The sequence below is a fragment of the Microtus ochrogaster genome, linkage group LG10 (assembly GCF_000317375.1).
Source record: "Microtus ochrogaster isolate Prairie Vole_2 linkage group LG10, MicOch1.0, whole genome shotgun sequence".
Taxonomy (NCBI): domain Eukaryota; kingdom Metazoa; phylum Chordata; class Mammalia; order Rodentia; family Cricetidae; genus Microtus; species Microtus ochrogaster.
In genome coordinates this window covers 1,204,474-1,232,207 of record NC_022035.1, presented here as the reverse complement: position 1 = coordinate 1,232,207, position 27,734 = coordinate 1,204,474, and the positions used below count along the sequence as shown (strand labels likewise).

The window sequence follows — 27,734 nt, the reverse complement described above, 5'->3', positions numbered from 1 at the left end:
TTCTCACCTATGATCATGAAAAATGATATCTCAGGGTTGCAATAGCACTAAGTAATGCTTAGGAACTGCTTAGCAGAAAGCAGAAGGTCTGTAAGTATTAATCCTCTTCTCAGGCAGGGGAAAAAAGCACGTTCATTTCAGCTCAGTCGGTACCGCTCTACCAAACTGAAGAAGACCACCACTGTGACCCTCTGATCACTGATGCTATTATATGTGCTTCTAGGTTGTATTTTCCTTCCATCACGATTAAATTATCTCAAATTACTACACAATGAACACAGAAAAACAACCTTAAAGTGATTTCATAAATCCTTATGATTCAGGATTTCATAATGACCATATTTATATTTCTTAACAGGTAGACAGAAAAGGATGCTGAGTCGAAAGAAGGGAACTGACTGCATTCTTACCTGACAAACTCTATGGATTCCAAAGTCTCCTTTGACCCAAAAGTAAGAGAAATGCCCATATCCTGTCTGAAACAGATATGCAGCAACTAGAACCCGAATGTGCATGTACACTGGCAGGAACTGTGGACAGAACAAACAGGGACAGCATGTGATGGCGCGGCACGCCTGTCGAGACGTGATGCTCGGAGGTAAACAAGACAAACCCCTTACCCTTGGCAATGGCTAAAGGACTACTTATAATATTTAGTTTACTTAGCAAAACAATTAGATTAGACATATGAAATCGTGACTAAAGCTATCTCTCACCGCCCATCTTTGGGAAAGTATCTGTTTGAACTCCCTGTCACCCTCATCGCCGCCCTCTTCATCATGCCCAAGTCCTGGAGGTGCTCACTGCATTGTTTTCTGAGAACTACATCTTCACACTAAAATACTGCGATGGGGTATCTGTCAGTCAATTATCCTTAAGAGGCGGGACCAAGTTAGGGCGTGGCTTTCTGGGTGCCTGGAGAAAAATGCCCTGTGGCCCTACTGCTCGCGCTCGCTCTCTCTCTCTCTCTCTCTCTCTCTCTCTCTCTCTCTCTCTCTCTCTCTCTCTCTGACCTCCTCCCCCTTTCCACTCTACACAGCTGAGCTTGGACTTCTCATTCCTGTTTCATGAGCTTGCCCCTTATAATAAAGAAAAATATAATTGCTCTATTTTTTAGCTAAGCTGGTTAATTTTTGACCCAAGATGATTCAATAGCACTGCACATTTTAACCACAGGAAATGTTACCATATTTCCAAGTATTTAGGAACCTAACTTTACACTGCCATTCCACCTTTAGGAGTGCAACTACTATGGCTACGATATCACCAGTGCGTTCCTTTACAGTCCTTAAACCCACTCAACTTCACGAGCTCGATTGTACAGCCACCTGATAACTCTGCAACTATCCAGCCTTAACAACGGGGAGAGCCATTGCAGGACAATGTGAATTTCCCAAGTGATTCTGTGGAGAATGAAATAACTTAAATGTATGCCTTAAGGAGACTTTAGAGCCTAAAATGCATGCATTTTGGAATGTATCTCTTTCCTTCATAAAGGCTATTTTACTTGAGAACAAACCCTACATCAATCAAACCTTCGAACCTACAATCTATCCTATACACTTCTGCAGAGCCTCTACTCTAACCAAACTGACAGAGACTCTCCCTAAAACTGGTCTTGTCTATGCTTCTTTGTCTCCTATCTTCTGTTGCCTGTCAGTACATCCCTCAGCTCTCCCTCTAAATGTGTCTACATTTACTGGAATCTTATTTGCAAGCCAGGAGGTTGTGGTGTGGTATCTGTAATCTTAGCATTTGCGAGGCTGAGGCCAAGGCAGGAGGAGTATGATGTCTAGACCAGCCTGGGCTATACACAGAGTTCAAGGCCAGTGTGGCTTTCATCTAAGTGATTACTTAACATACCAAGGGCTACCAGGGGGAGCTCGGTGGTAGAGTCCTTGCCTAGCATGCTCAGGGCCTCAGGACCCACCACAGTCACTGGAGGATCTCAAGTCCTGTCCTCCTCAGAACCTAGTTCAAAGTCTTATCTTCGCTTTTCCTCCTGTGTTACTACAGTGGAAATCAGCTGCATATCAGACAGTGTTTGTGAACTGTATTTCATCATTAGTTCTTTCTTCTAAATGTCTTACTTCATAATTAGATAATAAATTCTCAATGAAGGTATAACACAGAATCTCAGAATCACAGAGAAAAAGAGTGGAAATTTAGTGCTGAAGAAAAGTTCTCAGAAATTAGCCAGCAGAAAAGCATCTGCGTCCACTCCACTCTTGATATACTGGACAGGAGCTCCTACATGAATCTCAAGTTGTTTTGTTGTTGTTGTATCGTTGGTTGGTTTGATGGTTTTTTGATTTTTGTTTTTTTAAGACAAGGTTTTGCTCTGTGTAGCTCTGACTGTCCTGGAACTAGCTAGTTCTGTATACCAGACTGGCATCAAACTCAGACCCACCTTCCTCTGCCTCCCAAGTGTTGGGATTAAAGGCATGTGCCACCATGCTGGGCTTGAATATGTCGAAGATTTTATTTTGTTCTTTTGGAGGTAGAGTGGTCTGGGCTGGTCTCAAACTTGTAATCAATCAACTTTGTCTCAGCTTCCTGGTTGTGGTGAAGACAATCACATCCAGGCTTAAGCACGTGGGCGCGCGCGCATGTACACACACACACACACTTGAAAAGGATTTGTGTGTGTGTGTGTGTGTGTGTGTGTGTGTACATTTGAATGTAGATGCCCATGGAGGTCATAATAATAAGTTAGATCCCCTGAACCTAGAGTAATAGGTAGTTGTGAGCTTCCTGATGTGGATGCTAGAACTGAACTTGAGCCCTCTAGAAAAGTAGAACATACTTGTAACCATTGCATCATCGCTCCAGACCATAAATGCTTCTATTAAGGTAACCAACTCCATTGCGAGAGGGTCACTCACTGCTATGAAGGGCAGTGTCACGAAAGTTGCAATGCGACTATCTGCAGAGGCTGCAAGCTCTGCTCTCTGCAGCCGCTTATTCAGCAGAGCTAAAGTCAGCCCTCGAATGGTTCCTAAAGTGGCTTCCATGCCCTTTATAGGCTAAAAGAAACAGATGAATCCAATTTTAATAAATAGATTTCATTTACCTAACAAAAACATTTTTTTTTCTTTTTTGGTTTTTCGAGACAGGGTTTCTCTGTGGTTTTGGAGCCTGTCCTGGAACTAGCTCTGTAGACCAGGCTGGTCTCGAACTCACAGAGATCCACCTGCCTCTGCCTCCCGAGTGCTGGGATTAAAGGCGTGCGCCACCATCGCCTGGCAACAAAAACATTTTAAAACTATCATTTTAATATCTTCAGTGGAAAAGCAATAGTCTTCACTATTTCTAATCTGACAAATGGGAACTCGGTGTAAACTGATTATAATCAGTAGTACTCAATCTTCTCCCCTCTGAACAGCACACTGCAGCTCTACCTAGCTCTGCCTAGTTCCAGTGGCCGCTTGGCTAACACAGTGGAGTCGGGCTGCAGAGCACATACTCGAGGTCCATCTCTCTTCCTCTGACAGCTCTGCATGTATTGATGCAGATGTCAAACCTACGCTAACCTTTCTCAATCACCTTTACTTCTCTCTAGAAAGCAAACTTTCAAGTACCTTTAAGTCTAAGGCTGGAACTAGAGTTAAGCTTGTTTATTTGTAATAAGTAATGCAATTCTATTACAGAAAATTTCCAGGTTCCTACCATGTTGGTCTGTCATCAATTTTACATACCATTTCTCCTTTCTACTGTGTAATTATTTCAAACCAACAGAAAAGACCGATACAATGTACTCAAATAAACTGTGCTGAAAACTCGCAGATCGCAGAACAAAGGTATTCCTAATATTTTAGCATGTATCTCGTAAGAAGGAAGGAGGAGCCTTACATGGTCACAATATTATACTAGCCAAGAAATTGTTATTAATATAATCTATGGTTTCTCTGGAAATTTTTGTGTGCTGGACATTGTGGTTCATGTCTGTGAGGTCAGAAGGATAAAGATTTGGGGCCAGTCTATTCATATAAAGAGCTCAAGACCAAGGTAGGCTGTCCAGTGAGAGCCTGTTTCAACGACCCAAGGCTGGCGGAGCAGCTTGGTGATGGAGTCCTGGCTTAGGCTGCGCAAAGCTGGCGCTCTGGTCCCTGACCCGCAAACAGTGAGACACATGCCCTCGACTCTCATCTGCTCTCTGTCTGTTTTCAAATCCTCATTTTCCTTTTTTCTTTCATGTATCAAGATTACAACAAAAGTTTAGAGCTGCCATGGTATTTGGAAGTTCAACTTCATCAAAGAGGTAGGCTAACTTTCGAGCCCTACAAATTTTCCTCACAAGCTTTCATGAAAGTCTCAAAAAAGAAGGAAAAAAACCACAATGAAGCACAAATATCATTGTCCAGTGCAGATACCAAATTTGAGTCTCTCCGCATTTTAAGCATATTTGATATAAACCTTAATTTAAAAGAATGTATATGCCAACAATATGTTGATACTGTCTGCCTGGACTATTTAATAATTCTGGAATTTTGACATGCTTTCTTTCCAGCATGAAAAACAGGGAACAAAACTATTCCTTGATACACTTAATCTAAAACATTACGGCCAGACAATTACAATACCATGCTGTTAGAGTTTTAAATAAGGTTAATCTCTCAACTACCCAGGAATGGAGCCCTCAAACATCTTGTAACCTCATGAACAATGCTTTTCCAGTGAAGATACAGGTAATTTTTAACAACAAAATGTATATAGTAGAACAGGGACACACAATTAATCATCACAAATGATCTGCTAATCTAAAGTATGTCCTTCCAGAGCAGCGTGGGCTTTTTTTTTTTTTAAATTGTGAATGAGAATGTATTGAGAGGCAGGCTAAAAAGATGTATTAAATGTTGGGTTGCTAAACGATTACATGAGAATGCCAAATTGCCTTCATCTTTTTACAATCTAATTCCTTTCTGAAGTCACTGAATTGAGGAACTTAATCTGCCATGAATTTTTCCTACCTAATTTCTTAGATAGAAATATCACCATTTAATATGTCAGCAATTAATTATGTCTGTAAATGGCATGTTCTTAAAACAAGCCCCTACTTCCACTCTTAACTAAGTCCTTATTCATAGGCCAGAGGTATTTCTAGGTTCCTAGAAATAGTCACTTCTTTTTATTTCCAGAGAATTCATGGATTTATGCCACAAGTCCTAAGCCATCTCCCCTGCCTGAATTTCTTTCACGCTCTCAGCTTCACTACCTGCAGCTCGAACTTGCAGTGGCAGGGACCACAGGAATCTCACCACTGGTGCAAGCTTACAGCACAACCAGAGAATTCCTGAAAGGTGCACAATTTCACTCCTTTGCTCTGTGCCTTCAAAGAAAACATCCATAAAACTGGGAAGTTCCGCAACTTTCAAAAATGCAAGATAAGGAAGAATATGGCTTTTTCTTTTTTAGAAAAAGACCTAGTAATACTACTTACATTACTAATTGCTGCTGTGCAATCTTAAAAATACATCTCTCAGAGCACTCTCCTCTTGTCTGAATTTACCATCATTCAAACACTGAATATTTGCAGATGAGTTTTGTGTAAGCAAAGGAGCAATAAAACAACGTGGTACTTCACAGATTACGAATGAGTTCCCAACTTTAAATCTTCACACGCTTTCCATGTGAGTCGGACTCCTCACTCTGAGAACCTCTATGACAAGGCCCTGTCAGGCTTGCCCAGGAAGGCTATAGCTGGAAGGTAACTGCAGCTCCTGGGGACCCAAGTCCTCTGGCTTCCACAGGTGCTTACACTCATGTGCCCGTGCCCAAACACAGACACGCAGCTAGACGTGGTTAAAAATAAATGTTGAAAATTATTTTAAAAATACAACACTAGTTAATTAAAACACTGTGAAGGACAGACTATAAATTTGATTTCTTTTCATAGACATTAACCTATTCTAAATTCTTTGCCTTTTACAAAGCTTCCTGACAACTTCAAATTAGCAATTCAATAAGATAATGTAAGGTATCGGCTATTTCTAAAGAACTTAGTGTAAATAAATACAAAATCAATCATTGCTTCATCTTTTTCAAAGAAAATTGATTTTGCTTTTAAAATGAAAGATTTTCAAAAGACCTGGGGGAAGCATGAGGAGGCTGGGTAGGAAAGGAGAAGGGCGCTTAGGCAACACCACTTTCTATATGCTTTGAAGGTAGATTCAAGGTACTTACTGTACTCGCTCCCGAGATGTGATAAATCAGAATCACAAGCTGCATCCAGCCTTTCCACTCATCCGTTTGTTCTCTATTTAATACTTTTGTCTGCATAAAGGAACCAAAGGCTGCTTAAAAACCCATCGAGAAGTCATTGTTTGAGCAGGACATATTAAAAATGTAACATCTTTCTGACAGTATTTAAAGCTAATGTTCCTGTCAAAGACCCATGGTTGGGGTAAACAGCCTCTATTTCTCACTAAAAGACACAGGAAAACTATCCTAAACGTGACATCAACTTGAAAGACAACTATAATGAGATCTTGAGGGGTTCGGGTGGTCCTTCCGGTTCTAAATGGCACAGAAACGATGACAGATCTACTTATAGATCTAAAAGTGGCATCCACAATCTTCTTTACAAAATTTTAGTATTTCAGAATTAAAAAAAAAAAGATCTCATGGTTCTTTTACACTTCACTGACAGAAAATGTTCTATTATTAGAACTTACTTCCCTAAGCACACTCTCACAGTATGATGAAGAAATGACTGGTCATCCTCATAAAGGAGCTGTCTTTATCAGAAGATTTCAAATAATATACTTTTGTGGAAAACTTAAGACATAATCCTGAACAATGGGCACACTTCTAAATCAGAAAACCCAGAATGCCATGCGCAAAAGCCACATCATTATAGAAGCTCTAGTTTGTGTGCACACATCTAATAAGTACATGAATATAAAACAGTTCTCTCATAATAGAAGCATTTCCTTACATATATTTACATTGGAACTGACAATAAATAGCATCTAGCACTTGAAGGAATCATTCTACTTTCCCTAGCCACAAGCAGGCAAAACCAACGTGAGTCATGAAACCTTTTCCCGGGGCAAGCTTCCATCTCTTGGCCTGCTGATGTTTCACTGTGTTTCAAAGGGGTGGTTAAGAGTCTGTTAAGTGAACTGCAGGGCCTTTCTTCCTCATCTGTGAACATGCTTGTAAACTCTGGCTTACAAACAGTAAATCAGTAACAATAGCTCTTTAATGCAGGGTCTGTAACGAGACAGGAGGATAACATGGGCTAACATAAACGATTCTTACCTCTTTTGTATTTTCATTGTAAAATATTCCCAAAACCAGTATGTAGATAATTGGAATAAAGAATGATGAGTGTGTATAAAATTTGTTTTCCTTCATAAACAAGTTTGCACGGTCACACATATAGAAATAAGCCATAATCAGGCCAAGTTTGCAGAAAGACTGTAAAAGTGTCTCTAATGAAGACACAGGAGTATTGAGAAGGGTCTTCTTTTCCTCACCACTTTCCAAGTCAGTACATGGCTTGTTCTTCCGGTGAGCATTACGATGAATGGCATAGAAAATTAAATACCCAATAATGGATAAGGTGAAGAAACAAGCAGCTAGCTTCTGTATGAGCGTGAGAGGAGGCCGAGGTTGACAACAGGAACCGTCCACAGGCTTCAGAACTTTATTACAATACACATTCATGAGGATCATTGCACTCTGTGAACAGACCAGTTCCTTCGGTTATTATCTTGTTTGTGACACATTTCATACTCCACTTTCTGCTGTGAACACTGCTGAGATTTTGACATTGAAACCAAAATCTCTTGTATTTTTTTAGACTCCCTTCCCAGACACACATGCGAGTGATGGTATTCCTGCACTCTGTATGAGCTAGTTTGGGTGTCTAAAACTTCTCTGGTTATGGTCACAGAACGAAGCTTGTTTTATTATGTGACCCATGGCACTTGGGAAGCAACACTGCCTTGCTATTTATAATGCACTAACACGGTTTTGTTCTTTTAGAGAACAACAACAAAAAACAATGAAAAATAGCAAAAAGCTCACAGATTCGATGACTGCTAGTAGATCAACTAAAAAAAAAAAGGAATACTGACAGATGAAATATACCAAAGAATTTTAATTAGCAGACTTCCAAAACCAGAATAGTTAAGATCAAGTCTCAGTCTTGACATAAGAATGCAATATAACTACTACTGAAAAAAATAATTCTTAGCTAACAATATTGACAATGTGCCTTTTATTTAATTCACAGCTTATAGATAATTTATGAGTATAATTTTAAGATATCTATTGCTAATAAAATTGGAATGCTCAACAGTTTGGTTATAATAAACTTATTGAGGTGAGCTGTCAAGATTCTGTCTAGTTAAAAGATTGGTCAAACTCTAGGTTTACAGTGTGGGCATCTGAGCGACTCAGATGCTGCCACAGAGCATAAGCTGTCAGAGGATTCAAGCGTTTAGAAAATCCTATCAGTTCAGCCTTTGGACCAAGGAAGTTCTCTAGCTGCTGCTCTCAGGAACTCTGGTCCACAGATTCTCTTACAAGGTCTGCAACTCTCTCCAAGTCTTCAAAGACCATTATATATATAAAGAAATGGCGTTATGCAAACACAGGCATTTTCCTGCAGAAGGACAGTTACCACAACATTTGACATGAGCCCTTTTGATACCTGATAAAAAGTGCCTTTGCAACCTAATCCTAAAGGGAAGAAAAGAGGCTTCATAGCTACACTGCATCCAGTTCATGGACTAAAATAAGGAACATGAGTTATTTTTTTTCCTTGAAATTTAAATTCTTCCTTACAAACACATTTAAGCTTATAGAACTCCTTGCTAGATCTTGCTAAAATAAAATAATCATCTAATACCAAAACTTTTCAATTATAAGAGTATGGCAAGATAAGTATGTGATTAATTCTTCTCATATACCCACACACCCCTGAGATCCACTACTTTTTAGAAACTCAGAAGCCCTTCAAGGGTGGGTCCCTATTGCTGAAGACAATACACACTTAGGCACAAGACTCTGAAGATTCAGCTGAACCTGACCCTAAGCCTCTCTCCTGTAGTCTAGCCTCTATGGTACCTGAAAATACAACACAATCTGCCAAGAGAGGGAAACAACCAAACAGTTCTAACCACCTGCAACATCTGGGAACCATGACAATGACCAGCATGGCGAGGTAACTAACTGTAAAGGTGCATACACTAAGTGGCATTCACATGTTGGTGCTAACCAACAGCTGTATAATTGGTTGTAAGCCTTCTCAACAGAAGGGAAATCATGACTGGTACTGAAACTAAGCCAACTTCCCAAAGATAGTAAGGTCACGGTCCTTAAAAAAAGAATCTACTACTAGCACTTTGGTAGACCAGCATAATTCCTTACTACATTCTAAATCTTATCCTCCATACCCGCAGATAAGTGTAGCTCCCACCCCTCACCAAAGAGGCCTCTCTTTACAGAGAGGATGTAAATGGAACCGATGGAGACCACGACAGAAAACCACAACTGGACATACTTCAGAGATGCTTGAATTGTAGGGAGTCCAACTACAATGGACACATCTAAATCACCGCCCCTACACCTATGGTTCTGGCAACGTTGTGGAAGAAGAGGTAGAAAGGTTGTAAGAGACAGACTACCAGGAAATCTGCTTGGGGAACAATCTTTTCTTGAAAAGGTTGTACAAACAAGACTGGACCAAATCAATGGACGTATTAATGTGGAAGGGTGAAAATTTCGCGGGGTCCCATTCCTAGACAAAGAACTACAGATAATGATTGCTGATAGAAGGAGAATTAAGTCTCTTCCAGGGATGAGCCTTCTTATTGGCTGTCAGCCCTGAAAACATATATACGTATATATACACAAACAATAAAACAGACTTAGCAGGTTGTATCTATATATTTGTGCACATACATGCATCCATTTATGTGTGTGTGTGTGTGTGTGGCAGTAACAATAAAGAAAAAGAGGCTACCGACTTTGAAGTGGGGGCATATGGGAAGGGCTGGAGGTGGATCCTGGGAGGGGCCACAGGGAAGAAAGGGAAGAAGGAAACTGAAGTAATTCTATTTCAACTGAAGACATATATATTTTTTTTAAAAAATAAATCACTCTAAATCTTTGGTTCCAGCATACAAAGTGATTACTTACAAAGTTTTTCTTCTCACTTAAAGTTTCTACATCAGGCACCCTAATCTATACCTTGAATAATGCAGTACAAGAACCATAAGGTTATAAAAATGATTTTGTATCTGAAAATGTGTGCTCCCCACTGCAGTTGAGTCTGCATAAGGGATGGAGAACATAAAGCAGTCCTCTGTGCATGCTAAGAACTCAGAGCTTCTCAACTGTGACTGGCACGCTAGAGGAGGATTCATTTTCTCTATTACAGCGGCGGAGTCTTCGAGTTTTGGAGTATAAGACACTTCTTACTTACTCTAGCCTCATCTAGGTAACAGAAAGCAAAATTATTTCTACATGTACATTTAGACAGCATGAGTAATTAGGACTGTAATCCCGTTTTATGACTCATGGGTGTTAGCAATTGAATTCAGTCTCTCCTCCTGTCATCTAGGTAACTCTTACAGTTTCTCTGCTGGATTCGGGAAGGTGTAAGCCATCCAAAGACTCCATGATGGTTTCTTGAGCAATTAGTTTGGAAACACTGAACAACTTGACATTGGACTTGGAGTTTCTGGCACTGCTGTTCAGAATGCTGACTGCAACTTCATTGTAGGCATCTATCTTCTCGTTCGTGATCATTTTCCTGTTTTCACTCAAGAGATCCTCATAAACGGGATCTGCACATGGGAAACACATTTCAAAGTAACACACTTCAAAGCTTCTTAGTGGTAAAAGCAGGCCACACATGCTACTTAGTCCACATTCCATAGTCTGTTCTTAAACTCGAGGTAGGACCAGGTACTTAGTAAATTACTTCTACATAAAGCTGCTGAAATTGGCAATGATTTCCTATCTTCCATTCAACTTCTGAGCCAATATCGCGCTCAATTTATAAAACTTTTATCACTTCCCCACGTATACTGTTTAGGGAAAACATTTTCGTGTTGCAGTATGGCCCAAGAGTTTAAAGTTCTTGATGCAGATGATAAGAAACTACACTGGATGATGGAAGGATGTCTAATAAGGAACAATAACCAGTCTGCTTCTGTGGTCCCAGTGCAATTCTGGGAAGTCTGTTCAGGCAATCTGGAAGTAATACACAGGCCCAGGTCTGTCCATTTCCATCAACTATTATATGTTAATTCTTTCTCATTTTCATGAGAGAAAGGTTTGTCATGAGTCTATAAGTTGAACAAAGATGGTGCAACAGTTCCTTACTACACTTTCTTATCCCTTCCAATTTGGAAATAAACGTAAGAGTTTTTGACAAAGATATTGAATTGCTAAAATATCCAAGGCATTTCATATTGTGTGGAACATTAAATAATGGGCACTCAATAAATTCCTGAAATGAGCTGACTTAATGTGACTTTCATACCCAGTATAAACTAGATGATGTCAATTTAAAGACAGGGCGGTTTCCAAATATCCTTACTTCTACTGATTACGATATTATACAGAGAGGGTCAATATTTCCCCTGCATTTCTTTAGCAGTGAATGTGCCCGCAGAAAGGAAAACAGTTGACAAGAAACCTTATTTGCCTTCAGGGTTTATCTCTTCACTGCATTTTGCAGCCACTCTACTGGTTGGAGGATATTTTTTATTTATTTTATGCTTTCTATATTTATAGGTTTATTCCTTAAATTTAAAAAAGAAAGCAAGACCCTCTAGTTTATTCTAATCTTGCAAACATTATTTCAAAATTCACTCTCAGAAAATAGCAATTTTGTCTCTTGAAAAAGGATATAATAAAATCTGTATCTTAAAATAGATATAAAATGACATTTTTTCATTATTCATTCCTTACCTTGTAAGACCCAATAAACATCGCTAGTCTTTGCCAGCTTTTCTAAGAGTGGTGCTATGGAGGTGATGTTCATTCTATACTGCGCCAGCGCTTCCTCGCTACCATTGTGAATCTTGATGGACCACTAAGAAGCAGTGGAAGTTAAGCATTAAGACGGCACTTAGCACAGAAAATTAAAGTGTATAATGCACCTATTGTAACAATAATTTTAACACAATTCTCGTTTTAGTTAATACTAGAATAAATTTAGTCAAATTATTTAATGAAATACATGCTCACAATTATAAAAATTCACTATAAAACAGTCTTTGTCTAACACTCAATATAATTCTAGATAGAAAATAATACTGTGATTTAACATTAAATTTACTCAGTTCATTCAGACCTTTTTATTAAAAATTCATCAGTCTGGTTAATTATAATAGAAATGGGAATTAAAATATAAACACAATCAAGAACTGTATTTAATGTAAATCAGCTTTCTCTTAGCATGTATGTAAGAGAGAAGCAAAGGTCCCGCTGTAAGAATGCAGATAAGAACTTACTGTGGCTGCGCCTGCGACAATCACATGGGGCTTCGCGACCGAGTCCTAAAGGAGGAAAGCTTTATAGCCACACTACATCCAGGTCATGGACCGAGCACAAGCAACACCAGCTACGGTCTTCCTTATACACCCGTGTCCCTTACTTTACGTCTACGGAGGCCCTTACTGGAGTACTTTTACTACATGATAGATCTCTAACAGCTAAAAAGCTTACATGGCCACATGGTTACACTGCATGGAAAGATAGTTACGTAGTTAATTCTTTATAGTGTTCTTAGAAACACACACACACGCACACATGCACACACACGCACACACACACACATGCACACACACACACACACGCACACACACTACTGAAGCTGAACATGACCTGCTATCATTCTGAACTCTGAATGAATTGCTTAGAGTGAAGCCCCAGTGCATTACGTCAGTCAGTGAGGAGGTGTTCACAGAACCTACAGGGCACACAGTGCAAGAGAGAAACAAAACACAGGGCCAGTGCTCTAAGCAAATACAATCTGTTGGGAAGGCTAAATCTAACATGAATTTAACAAAATATGCTGCTAACTATTAAAGATCACATGTGGGAAAGAAGGAAAACTCTCTAGAAACAGTCACTGGCTGTGAGGTGCACTATCTGTAAAAGTTACGTCATGTATTAGTGCAACCGAATCGACAACATATACACTGAGTTTTAGCATCTTCTCTTAAAACATTTCATTTTAAAATACAGTCTTAGTGCCTTGTGATAGGCAGGGACGATATTGAACTTGTGCAGTAAGGGCCCATTTAAAAAAATAGTAAGTTATTTCTCAGCTTGGCAGGAACAGTCAAAATGCCATTTTTCTAAGTTTTGGGTTCAATGCATCTTTAGAAAGATGAGTATAAGCACTATACTAAAATCCTCCTATAGAACAGTCAGCTGACAACTGTTACTTCTCATCATGACGCTGACGCAGGCTGAGAGGGCACCTCCCTTCAGGGAGACACGCCCATTTCTCACGCGCTTCCTTTTACAGCACCATACTTCTTAGAATCATTCTTTCCTTCTCTTACCCCTAGGTAGCTCCCTTTTTTGGTCTTAGAGCAGTGATCCCGAGTCTTACATTCTTCCAGCACATCCTCTTGCCCCCTTCAACATATAGTTTGACCCTCCAACTTCATTCAGAAATAAGAACACACGACCCCCCCAGCCCACGTCCACAGCTCCAACTTCATCTCCACATTCACCTCGCCAATCTTCCTCTAAGGAGCAAGTCCAGAAATGGACTTCCATTTCTCAACCCCAGCCTCATATTCTTCTCTTGACTGAGTTTCCCTTCTCACTTCTATAGCTCTGATCCATGCAGGAGCCATCTCCTCCAAAACTCATAATAGCATTCCTGTCCTGTTTCACCTTTCTTCCTTCAACTGGAAGTATCAAGTCATCTTTATTCTCCAAACCATTCTTCCAGCCCCATCTCCCATCCCCAACCTCCTGTACTTAAAAGCAAACACTTACTTGGGAGTACAGTCTTTCCTCTGCAGGACAGTTTCTCGTTCTCTTGTTTAAATCTCATGTTCCAGGGTTTTAAGTCTGAGCATGGTCCATCCATTTCAACTGTTTTAGTGCCCAGTGAAGTCTGAACTGACAAGTCTGCAGTTTCTTTCATCTTATCTAAAGTCTTACCACAGCCTGTCTGCCTGTGAAGACTCCTCCTTGCGCTCTGACAGTTCAGCCCCTTCTCTCTTGCGCCACTTCCAGATAATTCAATTTCCCACAAATTTTTGTCTAGTCTCTAAATTTCCTACTTATTCAATTTCTTCTGTGCAAACCACTCTCTTCACCTTAATCCACACCAAAACTTCCCAAAATTACCCGAGTAGTTTCCGCTTGGTTTTCCACTCGCCTAAGGGATCCAGGGTAAACAGAGTTTCTTCGGTTTAGGCCACTTCCCTACCCTTCTCCACTCCACCTCAGCAATCGACTGTTTGCCAGTTTCAATAGATGTCTACTACCCTCAAGACATAGAAAACATTCAATCCAGTGTCCTTACCTTTAGGAAATCCACTCTAAAGTATTTAAAAGTAGTTTATTTTTAAGGGACAGGTAAATAAAGTTAATGTAGTTTATACTACTATTCTTCTGATATCAACTTACCCTATGTGTTAGCAAGTCTCCCCCAAGAAAAGAACTAAAACCAAACACACATAAAGAAGGACTCACAACTGAGCTCCAGACACACTAAAACTGCTGCTGCCCCCTGACCATTCTCGGTACCATTCTTAGGGACGCTGAGTTGATACTGGCCCCCTGTAACCGTTCTCAGCTGCAGCCCATACATCTCAACACCTACCTTAAACAAATGAATTATAAATGCTGACTAGGTTCCAACATGACCCTAAAAATGCATATCTCATCCAAAATGTGGTGTAGACAGAAGTTTCTGTCCTATCTAGACCTGAGGTCATACAGTCCCAAATAAACACACAGATATTAATTATAAACTGTTTGGCATATTACTCAGGCTTATTTCTAACTAGCTCTTAATTCTTAAGTTTACCTATAATTCTTGCCTGTGTTTAGCCATGTGACTTGGTACCTTTTCTCAGTAAGGCATTCTCATCTTGCTTCCTCTGCATTTGGCTGGTGACTGACTCTGCCTTTCCTCTTCCCAGAGCTCTCCTAGTCTGATTGTACTGCCTAGACTTCCTGCCTGCTACTGGCCCATCAGTGTTGTATTGAATTAGTATGAGTGACAATGCAGATGCCTCTGGGAAATGAAGGCTTCATCCAAAGCCTGGTATTAACTTTGTGGAGAAGTCTGCAGAGACTGTAAGATGGACTTACAAGAGTCTGGAGAGTCTCTGACATCAAGAATATACTTGCTGTTCTAATTTATGTACACACATTATAGGCTAGAACATACTACTCCTATCTACTACGTCATACACGCAATGATAAAAAGAAAGTCTTTGAATGTAAAACCAAGAAAGTCCCCTTTAGTGCCTGTTTCTGAATAAGAAACCCCAGAAAAGTATCAAGAGAATATGTGTTATTCTGTGTGACTTGTGTTTATTTATCTTCAAGATGAGGGCTCACTACATAGCTTAGCCTTGTACTAAATCAATCAATCTCAATCTCAACTGATGTTACTATCCCCCCCCCCCACACACACACACATTCACACACAATCTGAACTCAGGGCCTAACCCATGCTAGGCAAGTTCCTGGCCCCTGACTTGCATGCCCAGTCTCTGGCTTCATGTTCTTGAACCTTCTTTCTTATGTGTGTCACCCTCTGAGTTTGAATTACCTAAGTGACAGCAGCAACAGAGGATCCTATACAAGGAGAATCTAAGTATTACCTACCTGCTGGCAATGGGGCAGGGATATTTAATAACAGTTACTCATCAGCCCAGTACACAAATCAGTCCCACACGGATTAGGAAAAACAAAGTTCTCAATGGCTTGTTAAATTTGCTGATAGACACAAAAGACTGTTTCCAGATACAGACCTCGGTCCACACCTTGATACACTGTTTCATAGAACCATTCACTTCTGGATGCCAAAGGAAATCCTGGGAGAAATGTTAGAAATAAAGAAAAAGCAAAAAAAAACAAAACAAAATACACTTTTATTTCCATCATTCCAAATAAAAATCAACATTTTCTTACCGAGCACTTAAAAGTAGAATGTCAGGTTTCCTCGGACTTCTTCTGTCATTTCCGTCTAGCCAAGCACTTCATGACAGTTCTTGTGTCCATTCATCTCCTCTGCTCCCCGCATTTGCGCAAAGAAACCCTTACGCAAACCCCAGAACTGTCCTCAGCCCCAGAAGGCGCCTGTGTGCTCCAAGTCAAGGGTTTTTGCACATGATGCCTTTTCCCTGGGCACGACTCATCCTCCTTATCCTTGATGAAAGCACCATTTGTCCATAAGGAAAACTACTTTCAGCTCCTTCCTTTGGACAGGACTTCCGTCCCACTCTCTCCTTGCAATTACCCTACCCCACTTTCATTTATGTAGGACTAGAATGTCCTGGAACTTTTTAAAGCTAAGAACATTTTTTTTCCTGAATCCCCAATTAATTCTCACTGTGATTGAGAATTCAGAAAACGTCCATATGTCTTTTTAAAGTATGTGATATTAATAATTTATTAATTTTAAATTACAGAGCAAAACACAATAAAGCTAAAGTGTTGCCCTCTTTCAAACATATCTATTTTTCAGAGGCACAATTTTACTTTTCATCCCAGGCTAACTTTGAAATTCATCCTCTGCAAGGCTGGGATCCCAAGCATGAGCCACTAGCTTGGCTTCCAGAATTTCCTGATGCTTATACTGAAACCGATTCACTTTATCTTCAAAGCTCAATGTGACAAAAGACATTCTCTACAAGAGGCTCCAATCATCTTGGGTAGACACTGTTTCCTCCATCTTTACTGATGCATGAGGAAGCTGAGTCTTTTCACCTCCCAGAGGCTGTGTGGGTCTCATTCTCCACTCTATGGAAGACACAAAGGTCTGTGACCCCTGCCCCCCCTTTATTAAAAAGGTATTTTTTTCTTATATAATCTATCCTGATTATTTCTCTTCCTTTACTTTTCCCAATTCCTCCCCACCTCCCTACATATATTTATTAATGGACATTAATCCTAAATTCACACTGGTTTCAAACTACTATACAAGATTATTGTTTCCTGGATAAAAATTTGAAAGACCAAAATTTTCCATTTTATTACATAAAAATATCCACAGACATTCATTCTACTACTTTGCTATCTTTACATATTTTAAAGAATACACTGAAATCTATTTACTATGGATAAAATGGACAGACTATTAGTTGATCTCCAAATAAATTTGCCTTTGATATAGCTTCAACATTTGACTCATTGGTAACAGGAACTTACCACTTTAACTGATGCAGTCTTGTCTTCAAAGGGAATGTTTTCATGCTGCCACAGGAAGAAGACAGCAGAGAAACATTAGTTTCTAAATTCATCATCTATCTCCCCAGTGAGCAGTTTGTTTCTTATGTATAGAACTCTTCCCTACATTGAGGTAATAAAGATATTCTCCTATTATTTTTTCCAAAAAATTTTAACGTGTTGATCATTCTAAATTCACCTAGAAATTATTTTATTTGATGGTATGAGGTAGGAATCTAATTTCAGTTTTTCCCATGCATATTAGCAAGTACTTCCGCAAAAATTAATTAAATAGACCTTCTTTTATCCAGGACTCTTGAGCAGTGTGTGAGTGTGTGTGTGAGAGTGTGAGTGTGTGTGTGTGTGTGAGTGTGTGTGTGTGTGAGAGTGTGAGAGTGTGTGTGTGTGTGTGTGCTATACTACCTAGTAGTCTCTTTCTATGCTAGTGTGGCTCTATTCCATTATAGCATTACCCTTATTACTACAGTTAAGATAAAGCTTTATATTAAACAACAGATCCTTATTCTGAAGATTTGCTGGCATTACTGGTGGTATGTTGGCCTTCTTTATAAAATGTAAAATCAATCCAGCAGTTCCACAACAAGTTCGATCAGGACTGATATTGAACCTATAGATCAAGCTGCTTAAAGCTGACAACTTTATAGTAGGAGTCATCTCCCAAGGACACATCTACCACTGAGTCAGAGCTGTTTCTCTGCGTAACAACCCTAGGTGTGGTGGAACTTACTTTGCAGACCCAGGCTGGATTTGAACTCACAGATATCTTTCTGTTTCTGCTTTCCAAACCCTGGGATAAAAGGCATGCACCACGATGCCTGGCAAGTTATACAAGTTTAAGAATGTTTTTCAGCAAAGTTTTATAGTTCTTCTGCATACTAATATCCCATATTTACCGGTTAGCCTTTGTTCTTTTTGGTAGTTCATATAGTATAACTTTTAAAGTTCTAGCTCCAGATTACTGTTCTGTAGACCATAACTGAATTTGAATACCTTTGAGTTGTACAAGTAATATATATATCCATCCTATCACCAGCTCCCCTCCTTTGTCCAAGTCCGTAACTGTGCCATATGAACTCCTGAGTTTCCTTCTCTCCAAACCTTATATGTTTACATTTTTTTCAACTAGTACTGCTGATAAAATGTTGAAGAGAGGCAGTAATAATGAACATCATTGATTTTCCCCTGGTTTTAATGAAGATGTGTCTTACATTTCACCATTAAAACATTTACTGTAGGCTTCTAAAACTTTTCTCAAGTTCAGCTCCAATAAATTGCCAAAAAGAGACGACTGGTATCATTTTCTGACACAACTGAAACATGCTTCTTAGTGGAGTAACGTGGCTAAACCCAGCCATAGACTCTCCACAGTGGCCATCTAAGTTGAGGCTAAAGCACTGCAAAAGTCAAGAATGTCCACAGCTCAGCCATGTTTGCTAGTTTTGTTTGCTTGTCCCTCCTTCATCGAGAGCAATGAGAAAGCTTTCAATTATAATACACCTCACAGTTTTTAAATCTTCCTAGTGATTTGACCATTTATCATTAGAAAGTAACTTTCTGTGTTGGTAATGTTCTTGCCTAAATATTTATTTTCTCTTATTTTAATATAGCTTATTTTCTTCAGCAGGCATTCACTGACTACTCTTTTTGTAACTCAAAGTCTTCCCGTTCTTTATTTTAGGTACACTTTCCTAACTAGGAAAGTGTTCTTTTCAGAAAGAAATCTGGAAATCTGTGCTCAGTTTAAATTTTTGGGGCACTTGTATTTATTTTTATTTTAAATAGTTTTACCATCTTGCTTGGTTTCTACCTTCTGGACACATAAGTTTTTAATGTATGAACAATCTTTGTAAAAACATATTTTTTTAGTTTTTAGTGGTGGTGGTATATGCCTTTAATCCTAGCACTTGGGAGACAGAGGTAAGCAGACCTCTTTGAGTTTGAGGCCATCCTGATATACAAAGCATGTTCCAGGACAGCCAGGGCTACATAGAGAAACCCTGTCTTGAAAAACCAAAAATCTGGAAATCTGTGCTCAGTTTAAGTTTTTGGGTTACTTGTATTTGGAATTGGAATTGGAATTTATACCTCTTAACTCTATTCAACAACAACAAACACAGGATAGGCAACGTCTGCCTCTGTGGTGTGTGGGAAAAGGGAATATACAAAATATAATCTGGCAAAGGTTTGCTCAGAAGTTGGAACGAGTTGTTTCCTTGATATCTGTATCTTTAGAACTGGGACACACTGTCTTTTCTTGCTTCTTTTAAAAATGATTTAAGTTAAAATGCATCTTGTTTGATAATTTACAGAATGACTGGGTATCCTTAGAAAAATGCTGCAAACTTAAGTATTCTACTAGGAAATAAAATATTTCATATTGTATATCATTTTATATATGTGTAGAATAAGCCATTGTAGTTTTCTCAATAACTGACAAGCTCAATATACTGACTTCCAGAAGGAATTCTAAACCTATAAATATTAAACTGCTTCTTTAAAATCAAATTTTGTGTGTATAAATATTAATGGAATATATGTTTACGAACACCAAACAATATATAGGTAACGTCACTGTTTTCTGTTATTCTTATGAGGAACAGTTTCTAAGGATACAGGACCCACTATTGTCACCACTCTGTGAACATCTCCCATTTCTCAGTTCTGTACCACCAGGAAAGTTCATGTGACAGGCAGATTCCCATGGCAAACTCATGAGCTGCTCCTGTTGTGAGCCTGCATTATCCACCCTCTGCCACCCGCTCTCCCTGGATGTAACCACGTGCTGTTTGAAGACAGGATAGAAAGACATATAATAGAAGGATGTAGCAGAATAGCTCACTCCCCCCCAAGTTAGCTAATGAGTAGATGGAAGGATAGTAATCCTTGTCAGTTTTCATGGCAAGGTCTATTTTTAAAATGAGAAAGTCCTCATCAAAAAAGCAGAGATATATGCACTACTGTCTCTGTTGAGAGCTCAATACCAGTGTCAGGAGGGCTGCAGAAGGCAAGATGCCAGTGTGCACTGCTAACTACAGTATATACTGAAACACTGGAGCAAGAATAAATAACACTGAATGTTTAAAGTCTTTCACTCAATATTTGCATTATTCTACACTAAAATTTTTAAGGAGATTTACTCAACAAAGTAAGTGGAAATGCCTTTTCTTAGTTCAAAAAAATTAAGAAAACTAGAAAATCTAAAAAAAAAAAAAATGGGGTCAATACCTGGAATTACATATAGCCACTCAGAAATATGTGGCTTCTAAAGACAGTTAAGTTGATACACAGTAATATGGGGAACTGTGATAAGCAGTGGGAGAAAGCAAGATATGAAATTATACTTTGAAAGATTATGATATATTAAATATACTAAAAACAAAAATATATTAAAAATATATTAATTAAACATTAGTTAATAATTCAAAACATATTAAATAGTTAAAATATGTTAAAAGCTAAAAGGAAATGTGTCAGGGTACTAACAAGGGTTGAGGTACTTTCTCCTTGTCTCCTTACTAAGAGGTTTCACTAACTTTCCATGAGAAAAACTGATTCTTTTGAGAAGAGTCTTGACAATACCTGAGCTGCCATGTCCCCCCCCCCCCCATTACAGCAAATGCTCCTCGTTCCCGGCATCAAATAAGAAGGGTCATCTCCCCACTATCAGTTAGCATGCTCTTCCTGTAGATACCCACTTGATAGTGTCTGAACCAGCATGGGGAAGGCACGGGATGAGGGGGAGTTACCTTATTTCCTTCTTCTTTAAACTGGGGGTTAATTATTTTTACAAAAGAATAAAATAATTGACGGATTCTGGAATCTCCGATAAATGCAATGTGTTTATCTACAAGGCAATTCTTTGCTTCACTGAAATTGAGAAAAAAAAAACATTAATTAAAACAAAGTCAACCTAACTGAAGTTGAAAGAACATGGTTTAATGTAAAACAAAAAACAAATAAAACAGAAAAGCAGCACAAACTGTTAGACAGCCAATCACACAACTTTAGAATTAGGTAGCCAAGTCTGTTTAACTTGCTAGCCTATGTCCTCATTACCAACTAACTCAGTAAGACCCCGTGCGTTCAACATCTGAGAAGCACCCTAACTCTACTGGCCTTTGTCCCATTGCTCTGTGCTGAGGGCTCAGGAATCCAGGTTACAGAACACATCCGCTCCTGACACATTCTGCCCTCATTACCTGTTATCTCAGATAAAGCTATTTGGTCCAAGCCCTTCCTCTAAAGCTGTGGGGCAGCTCCAGGCCAGGCCAGGCCAGCTCTCTCTCAGGAAGTCTCCACCCACCTGCAAAGCACTGTATCACCTTCATGTTTGCTTCTCACTACATATTAAGAATTATGCAAGGAAAAAAAACCAAGCGATATGAAGACATTTTACCTCATTTTGTATTTATGCATCATACAACTGTGAGGTTGCCAAACTTTGTCTCCAAGAAATCTGCCACTTGAGAGAAGGTATTCACACGAATCATTGCCTATAACGGTAAAACACCATGGTGTTGTAAACATTAGTTCACTTATTTTTTTATAGTTTGCGTATTCTGGTTTTATTCAGAGTCCTTGAAGTTAGGAAGTAAAGTTTTCTAGACTTCCCAATGCCTCCCAAAGGCACACAAGCGTTTCACAGAAGCATGGTACACATCAACATATCAGCAAGCTAGAGGAAAAGAGCCACTTTAGCATTCCCACTTCCTGTAAGGGACTTCTTTTCTGTGTGTTGAAAGTAATTCTTCTCTCGTACAACACATTCCAACCAGTTTCCCTTCCTCCCCTCCTCCTAGTTCTACCACCACCCCTCTCCCTAGATCTCCTCCTCCTTCCTTTCCTCTTCAGAAAAGAGTAGTCCTCCAAGAGATGACAGCCAGATAGGACAAAATAAAATCCAATAAGCTAAGGCAAAATCCCTCATATTGAGGCTGGACCAGGCAACCCAATAGGAGAACAAGAGTCTCAAAAGCAGGAAAGAAGGTCGGAGACACATCTTCTCGCACTGTTCGGAGTGCCACAGAAACACCAAGCTAACAGCCATAACATGGATGTAGAGAACCTGGTGCACACCCATGCAGGCCCCATGCTTGCTGCCCCAGTCTCTGTGAGCCCAGACGAGCTCTGCTTAGTTGATTCAGTGGGCCCTGTTTCCTGGGTGTCCTCCATCCCCTCTGACTTCTACGGTCTTTCCTCTTCTCTTCCACAGTGTTCCCTGATTTCAGAGGAGAGGGACCAGTTTAGACTCTCTGTGGGTCCCTGCGTCACTTCATCTGCTGCACGAGGAAGCCTCTCTGGTGCCTACTAAGATGCTGTGGTCACCGTTTTGATGGCTTCTTCTAGCCCCACTTTCTTTCCTCAGACATCAACTCAATCTGAAATAAGTTGTAGGGCATTTTATCAATTTGTTTCTGACTGAGAAAAATAAAGCGAAAGGGCTAAAAGGAAGCGTTTGGAAATGACTCCCGTTACAACTACACTTCTGCATTAGCATCTAGAAACCTGGTTTAAACCTAGGGTTAGAGTTCCTGGCTAGGATCCCTCTGGCTCTGTGTAAACTGGGAGAACCGTTCTACATCCTTTGGCCATTTTATTTTACCTTAACCAAAGACCCAGGACCCAAAGGATGAAAGGGGAGATATTTGCATTAACTGCAGAGTATAGGAAAATAGGAGTTAAAGTTAATCTCTAGTTTCTTATTAACAGTTAACAGCACGCTAAAGTTGGTTTAATCATGTTAGGTCAGGCTAAGTGCTCCAATAAAAGGACCAGTGCAGAGCTGACACACACTCAGTATGGAGGCACTCGGGGTAAGGCTCAAGGAGCTCAAAGATGGCTGCTGTTTCTGTTTCCTTGGAGACTGGATCCACCCAGGGCTCCTCCACCGCTGGACTACAGCCTCGCCCTCCCACCTCTGTTTCTCGGGCTACCATTCATTTGTCTCGACTGCCATAATACACAGCAGAAGGACAAACAGTCAACACAAAAGTGCTGTTGCTTCAGTGTCCTGAACACAACAGAAGGGAGAACTCCCAACGCTGCCATCTTCCTGCTGAAAACTGGAGCAAGTGCAGGATACCAATGCTGAGTTTTTCTAGTTGCAAATGTACCTTCAGCAAGTTTTCTATTTCAAAGATTCTAACAAGCTATACTAGAGATAAATAGTTCTTAATTCATTCCAATTTTTAAAATCTAGTTTTAGATCCCCCCCAAAATTAAAGCACACAAATAACCAAAAATGAATAAAGGAAGGATTACAGAAAAACACAATTAAGCTATTTTCCTAAAAACATTCTTCTGCATGTATTATTTTATAAGTCCACAGCAAAACTATTATAAATTATAGTATGTTTAAAATGAGAACAAAAAATTGATATTTATTGCATTTCTATCTTTTCAGATATACATACAAAACCAACTTGTGAGTTAGTAACAACTACTTTTTAGAAAATATGAATTGCAAAAGTGAGGTATCAAATCTGTGGGTATTCCTACCCTTCTATTTTTTAATAAAAGCCTAAACAAAAACAGTCGTTTTGATCAACTCTTGGTGTCTCCATGTGTGCAGATGGAAGTGACATTCCCATAGCTTAAAATAGTTAATTTCTTCTCTAGAAATGCTTGACATGCAGAGTTCTTTTCATTCTTGGTACAACTGCCAACATTTGGCTCCTTGGGCCATCTACTGAAAAACAACAGGTCTAATGCCCTGAACCCATTTTAGAAAAATCCTATAGCAAAGGGAACTTGAAGAGATCAGTAACCAAGCTCTACCAACACGGTACTCCAGAGACACACAGTCTCTCAGGGAACAGTGTTCTTTCATATGCCAGTGAAAGGCAGTTGGTGATTGACGTTGCTAAATGTGTAAGAGTGGCCTTTTCACATTTAACAAAATAAAAATATCAGGAATAAGTACTCACACACCTAATTAAAAATAAATTAACATGATTTACAAAATTCTCTAAAACTCCATATTCTAAAGCACATTCTCTTAGGAAGGAAATGCTTTCAGATCAAATTAGTAAATGTATACATAGTTGTTAAAATAAGACAATGTATTACTTTTTTATTTTTACAATATGCAAACCCTTTTCAACTATATGAAAAGCAAAAAAGGAATCTCTAGTTGCTATTTTCAACTGTCTAATATAAATCTGATAGTTATTTTAATATAACCAACTTAGACTACAAAGAACTTGGAGAAATCAAAGTAGTAATAAAACTTTTAAAGGCAATTCCCAAAGAGCTGGCTCCCATGCTCAAACTATCTAGATGAATGGCTATCTTCTTCCTTTCTCTGTTATGCTTGGTATAATCTTTCTGGTTAGTGAATACAGACACTCCAATTCTTATGCATGGTATTTCCCAACAACAGAAAGGAAAGCAAGAACAAACCAAATAAATAAGCACACCAAGAAACTAAAAACGCCAGTAACAACTAAAGAAAATCTCCAATAGGCTTCATAAGTAACAAGTTGCTTTGAGACTGAGTCGCCGTACAGTTGTGTTGCCTCCCATCAACTCTAAAAGCACCAGCTCATACAGCATGCATTCATTATGTTCCATAGAAGAATATGTCTAAGATTCAGCAAGTTGATTATGTGCTGAAAACATCACTTAAATTTTTCTTTAGAGAGCTGAGCATCCTAATCCTAACATTTGAAAGCAGAGGCAGAGAGATATGTAATATTGACATTTCATATGCTTAGTGATGGAAAGAAAATCAATTTCAAAAAACTTAAGACATTGAAGTACATTAATTTTACCACTTTAAAGCTTTTCCAGCCTCTGGTCAGAAATCATGTGTTTACTCCAGAACCACACAATAACAAACATTTTAAAGAATATATTTTAAAACTCATTCAAACATATCATAAGACATATTAATAATTCAAAAAAAACCCTCTTCTTCCTAAAGTTGAGATTAGAGCACAGAATTTACTTAGAACCACAACTGAACCAAATGCAGATAGAAAAATAAGAGAAAATAAATTTTGGATGTCTACTCACCAAATAGGTGTTTATGGAGTTCCTACTGTGTGTTAGGCTCTGGCTATTTAAAAACAGTTAAGAGACACTTGGAAGCTCAGTGTGTGTGTGGAAGAGAACAACATCAGGTCTTGTAAGTACAACACGGTAACCATGTACAAGTTGCTCTGGAAGAGACTGGTTCCTCCTTATTCCTATTACTGTGAAGGTAACGTTTGAGTCAAGCATTGAAAAAAGGCCCCGAGAATTGTAATTTAAGGGAAGAGGGGATATTGCAGGTAGAGAAAAGCAGCAAAAGTAAGAGTGCTTTTACACTGTAAGCTCAAAGCTTAGGAAGAATGAGGAGGATATTAGGTAACAAAAGCAAGCCCTCTGAAGTTCTATACTGCAACTTCAATATCATCACTCGGTCAGAAAAAGAAAAACAATGGGGAAACTCTTTACCGGTAGTAAATTAGTACTTTTAAATTATCTAGCATTAGTATTTTAAATTAACATCATCTTCCCTAAACCTTCCACCAAGCTCCCAGAAAGGCAGACCATAACATAATGGCACCAGGCTCTCTAACTAGTCCTAAATCATAGCTCAGCCACTGACAAGTCGTATATTCTCAGGCAATTTACTTAACTTCTCTGGTTTCGTCTTTAAAATGTAAACAATTCTCTAATTCACAGAATTTATGACACATTTTTTCATAGCAGGAAAAAATGTTACCAATTAAACTTTGACATGCAATCAAACTTTTAAAGACTCTTCTTGATTAGAGAAATGTTAAGGGGGGGGAGATGAAATACTGTACCTCATAGACGCTGTAAAGATGAAATGAAGTATGAAAACCTTAAACATTACCTGCATACAGTAAGTGCTCAATTTAATGCACAGAATTGGGAAGCTTTCTTTTCCAAAATGTGTAATTCTTTTATGTTGAATAACTTTCAAACCAAGAGGTGTGTGTATGTACGTGAGTGTGCGTGTGAACTCATTCTACCTAGATGCGTGTTCACACCCACACACCTAAGACCTTGATGTGGACTATACCTCCAGCATCCATCTAAGATAGGAGGCCGTTTCTTGTTCCAAAGATTTCTATGTGGTTCAAGCGCATGTTTATATGTGAAAGGCACTGCATCTGACATGGTTTGACACTGCCAAGACATGGGATGGCTAAAATGTTCCTGGTAGGACGTTTATTTTTTCCCAAACAGACTCTGGTTCAAGTTCTTGATCCTGAGTCTGCGCAAGTGCCCACGCCAGGGGTACTGCTTCCCATTCAAGGCAGCGGGGAGGCCATGAGCCACTGCTGCAGGAGGCTTTCCAATCTCAGATTGCTACATTGACTCAAAGGGCCCATCCTACATTCTAGTTTCTCTGCTGATGGCAGATCTTGATAAGATGCAGTATTAAAAATTAGTATTCCACGTGATCGAAGACAACAAGCACAAGGAAAAACTGTACGCAAGCTAGCTGTTTCCACTTAGGACAGCAGCATTACAGCGAGGAACCTCAGCTCTGCCGGCGTCACAAACACAAACTGAGCCGGACTACAGTCAGCTCATACCAAACCAGCATAAAATGACTTATCATATTTAAAAGACACTTGTTTTCCAAGTTACCAAAAGTCAGGGCATCAACACTCTTAGGTGTATTTTATATATGAAAACGTAGCGTTCGTGATGGCGGCTGTAGGCGAACCAAGGCTTTCCCAGGTCATCTGCTAGAACTCTGTAGAGGACTGGGTGAGAATGGCCACAAGAATATTTATAACATAGCAATCCAGTTATGGCGCTAAAGTATAGGATCTGATAGACTCGAGAGCAGGCAGAAACAAAGCACTGAGTTTCACCAAAATGGCCTCTACTTTCAGAGACCTGCCTGAGACGAGGAAGGAGCTCGGATTCTAGGACCCCAGTGACTGCAGATTTTGCTAAAAGGGTTGTACAGTATAAACGGGTCCGGCGCTAATGTACACCTATCCACACTTGACTAATTATGTCGGTCACCAAGAGCTGTCCAGATAATGGCTTTGGTGGTACCAAGTATCAAAAATAAAAGATCATTATTTCCCTCCTTCTCTCACTGTCTGTCCTGGTGGCATTTTTCATAAGGGGGGGTGGTGGTCAATCAAAAAGACAAGCAAGTATCTGTTAATAAATGGAAGAATAATAGTTCCTCTTCAGCTTGCTACCACTATCTAGACCCATATTGAAGGCCTGCTTTCAAAAACTTCACTACTTGCTTCGACTGCCCGTGTCTTGTCAACTCCCAAGTTCTTCAAACAAACAAGCAAGCAAACAACAACAACAACAACAAAAAAAAAAAA

The 27,734-nt window shown here is 39.3% G+C and overlaps 1 protein-coding gene across 2 annotated transcripts in view; it reads right to left on the bottom strand.

The window, feature by feature from the left end:
• Nucleotides 1–21,939, bottom strand: part of Casd1 (CAS1 domain containing 1) — a 35,432-nt gene extending 13,493 nt beyond the window's left edge. The window contains exons 1-10 of one of the 2 annotated variants that reach the window (XM_026787531.1): nucleotides 21,815–21,939; nucleotides 21,165–21,285; nucleotides 17,380–17,424; nucleotides 15,981–16,043; nucleotides 12,480–12,524; nucleotides 11,935–12,058; nucleotides 10,588–10,802; nucleotides 7,264–7,686; nucleotides 6,184–6,273; nucleotides 411–530 (exon numbers count right to left, since the gene is read on the bottom strand). In XM_026787531.1, coding sequence (XP_026643332.1) covers nucleotides 411–530; nucleotides 6,184–6,273; nucleotides 7,264–7,686; nucleotides 10,588–10,802; nucleotides 11,935–12,058; nucleotides 12,480–12,524; nucleotides 15,981–16,043; nucleotides 17,380–17,424; nucleotides 21,165–21,285; nucleotides 21,815–21,837 — 1,269 coding nt within the window. In that variant the 5' untranslated portion in view covers nucleotides 21,838–21,939. The remainder of the gene's footprint in view (nucleotides 1–410; nucleotides 531–6,183; nucleotides 6,274–7,263; nucleotides 7,687–10,587; nucleotides 10,803–11,934; nucleotides 12,059–12,479; nucleotides 12,525–15,980; nucleotides 16,044–17,379; nucleotides 17,425–21,164; nucleotides 21,286–21,814) is intronic. The other variant, XM_026787532.1, reaches the window with a different exon arrangement.
• Nucleotides 21,940–27,734: the final 5,795 nt, after the last annotated feature.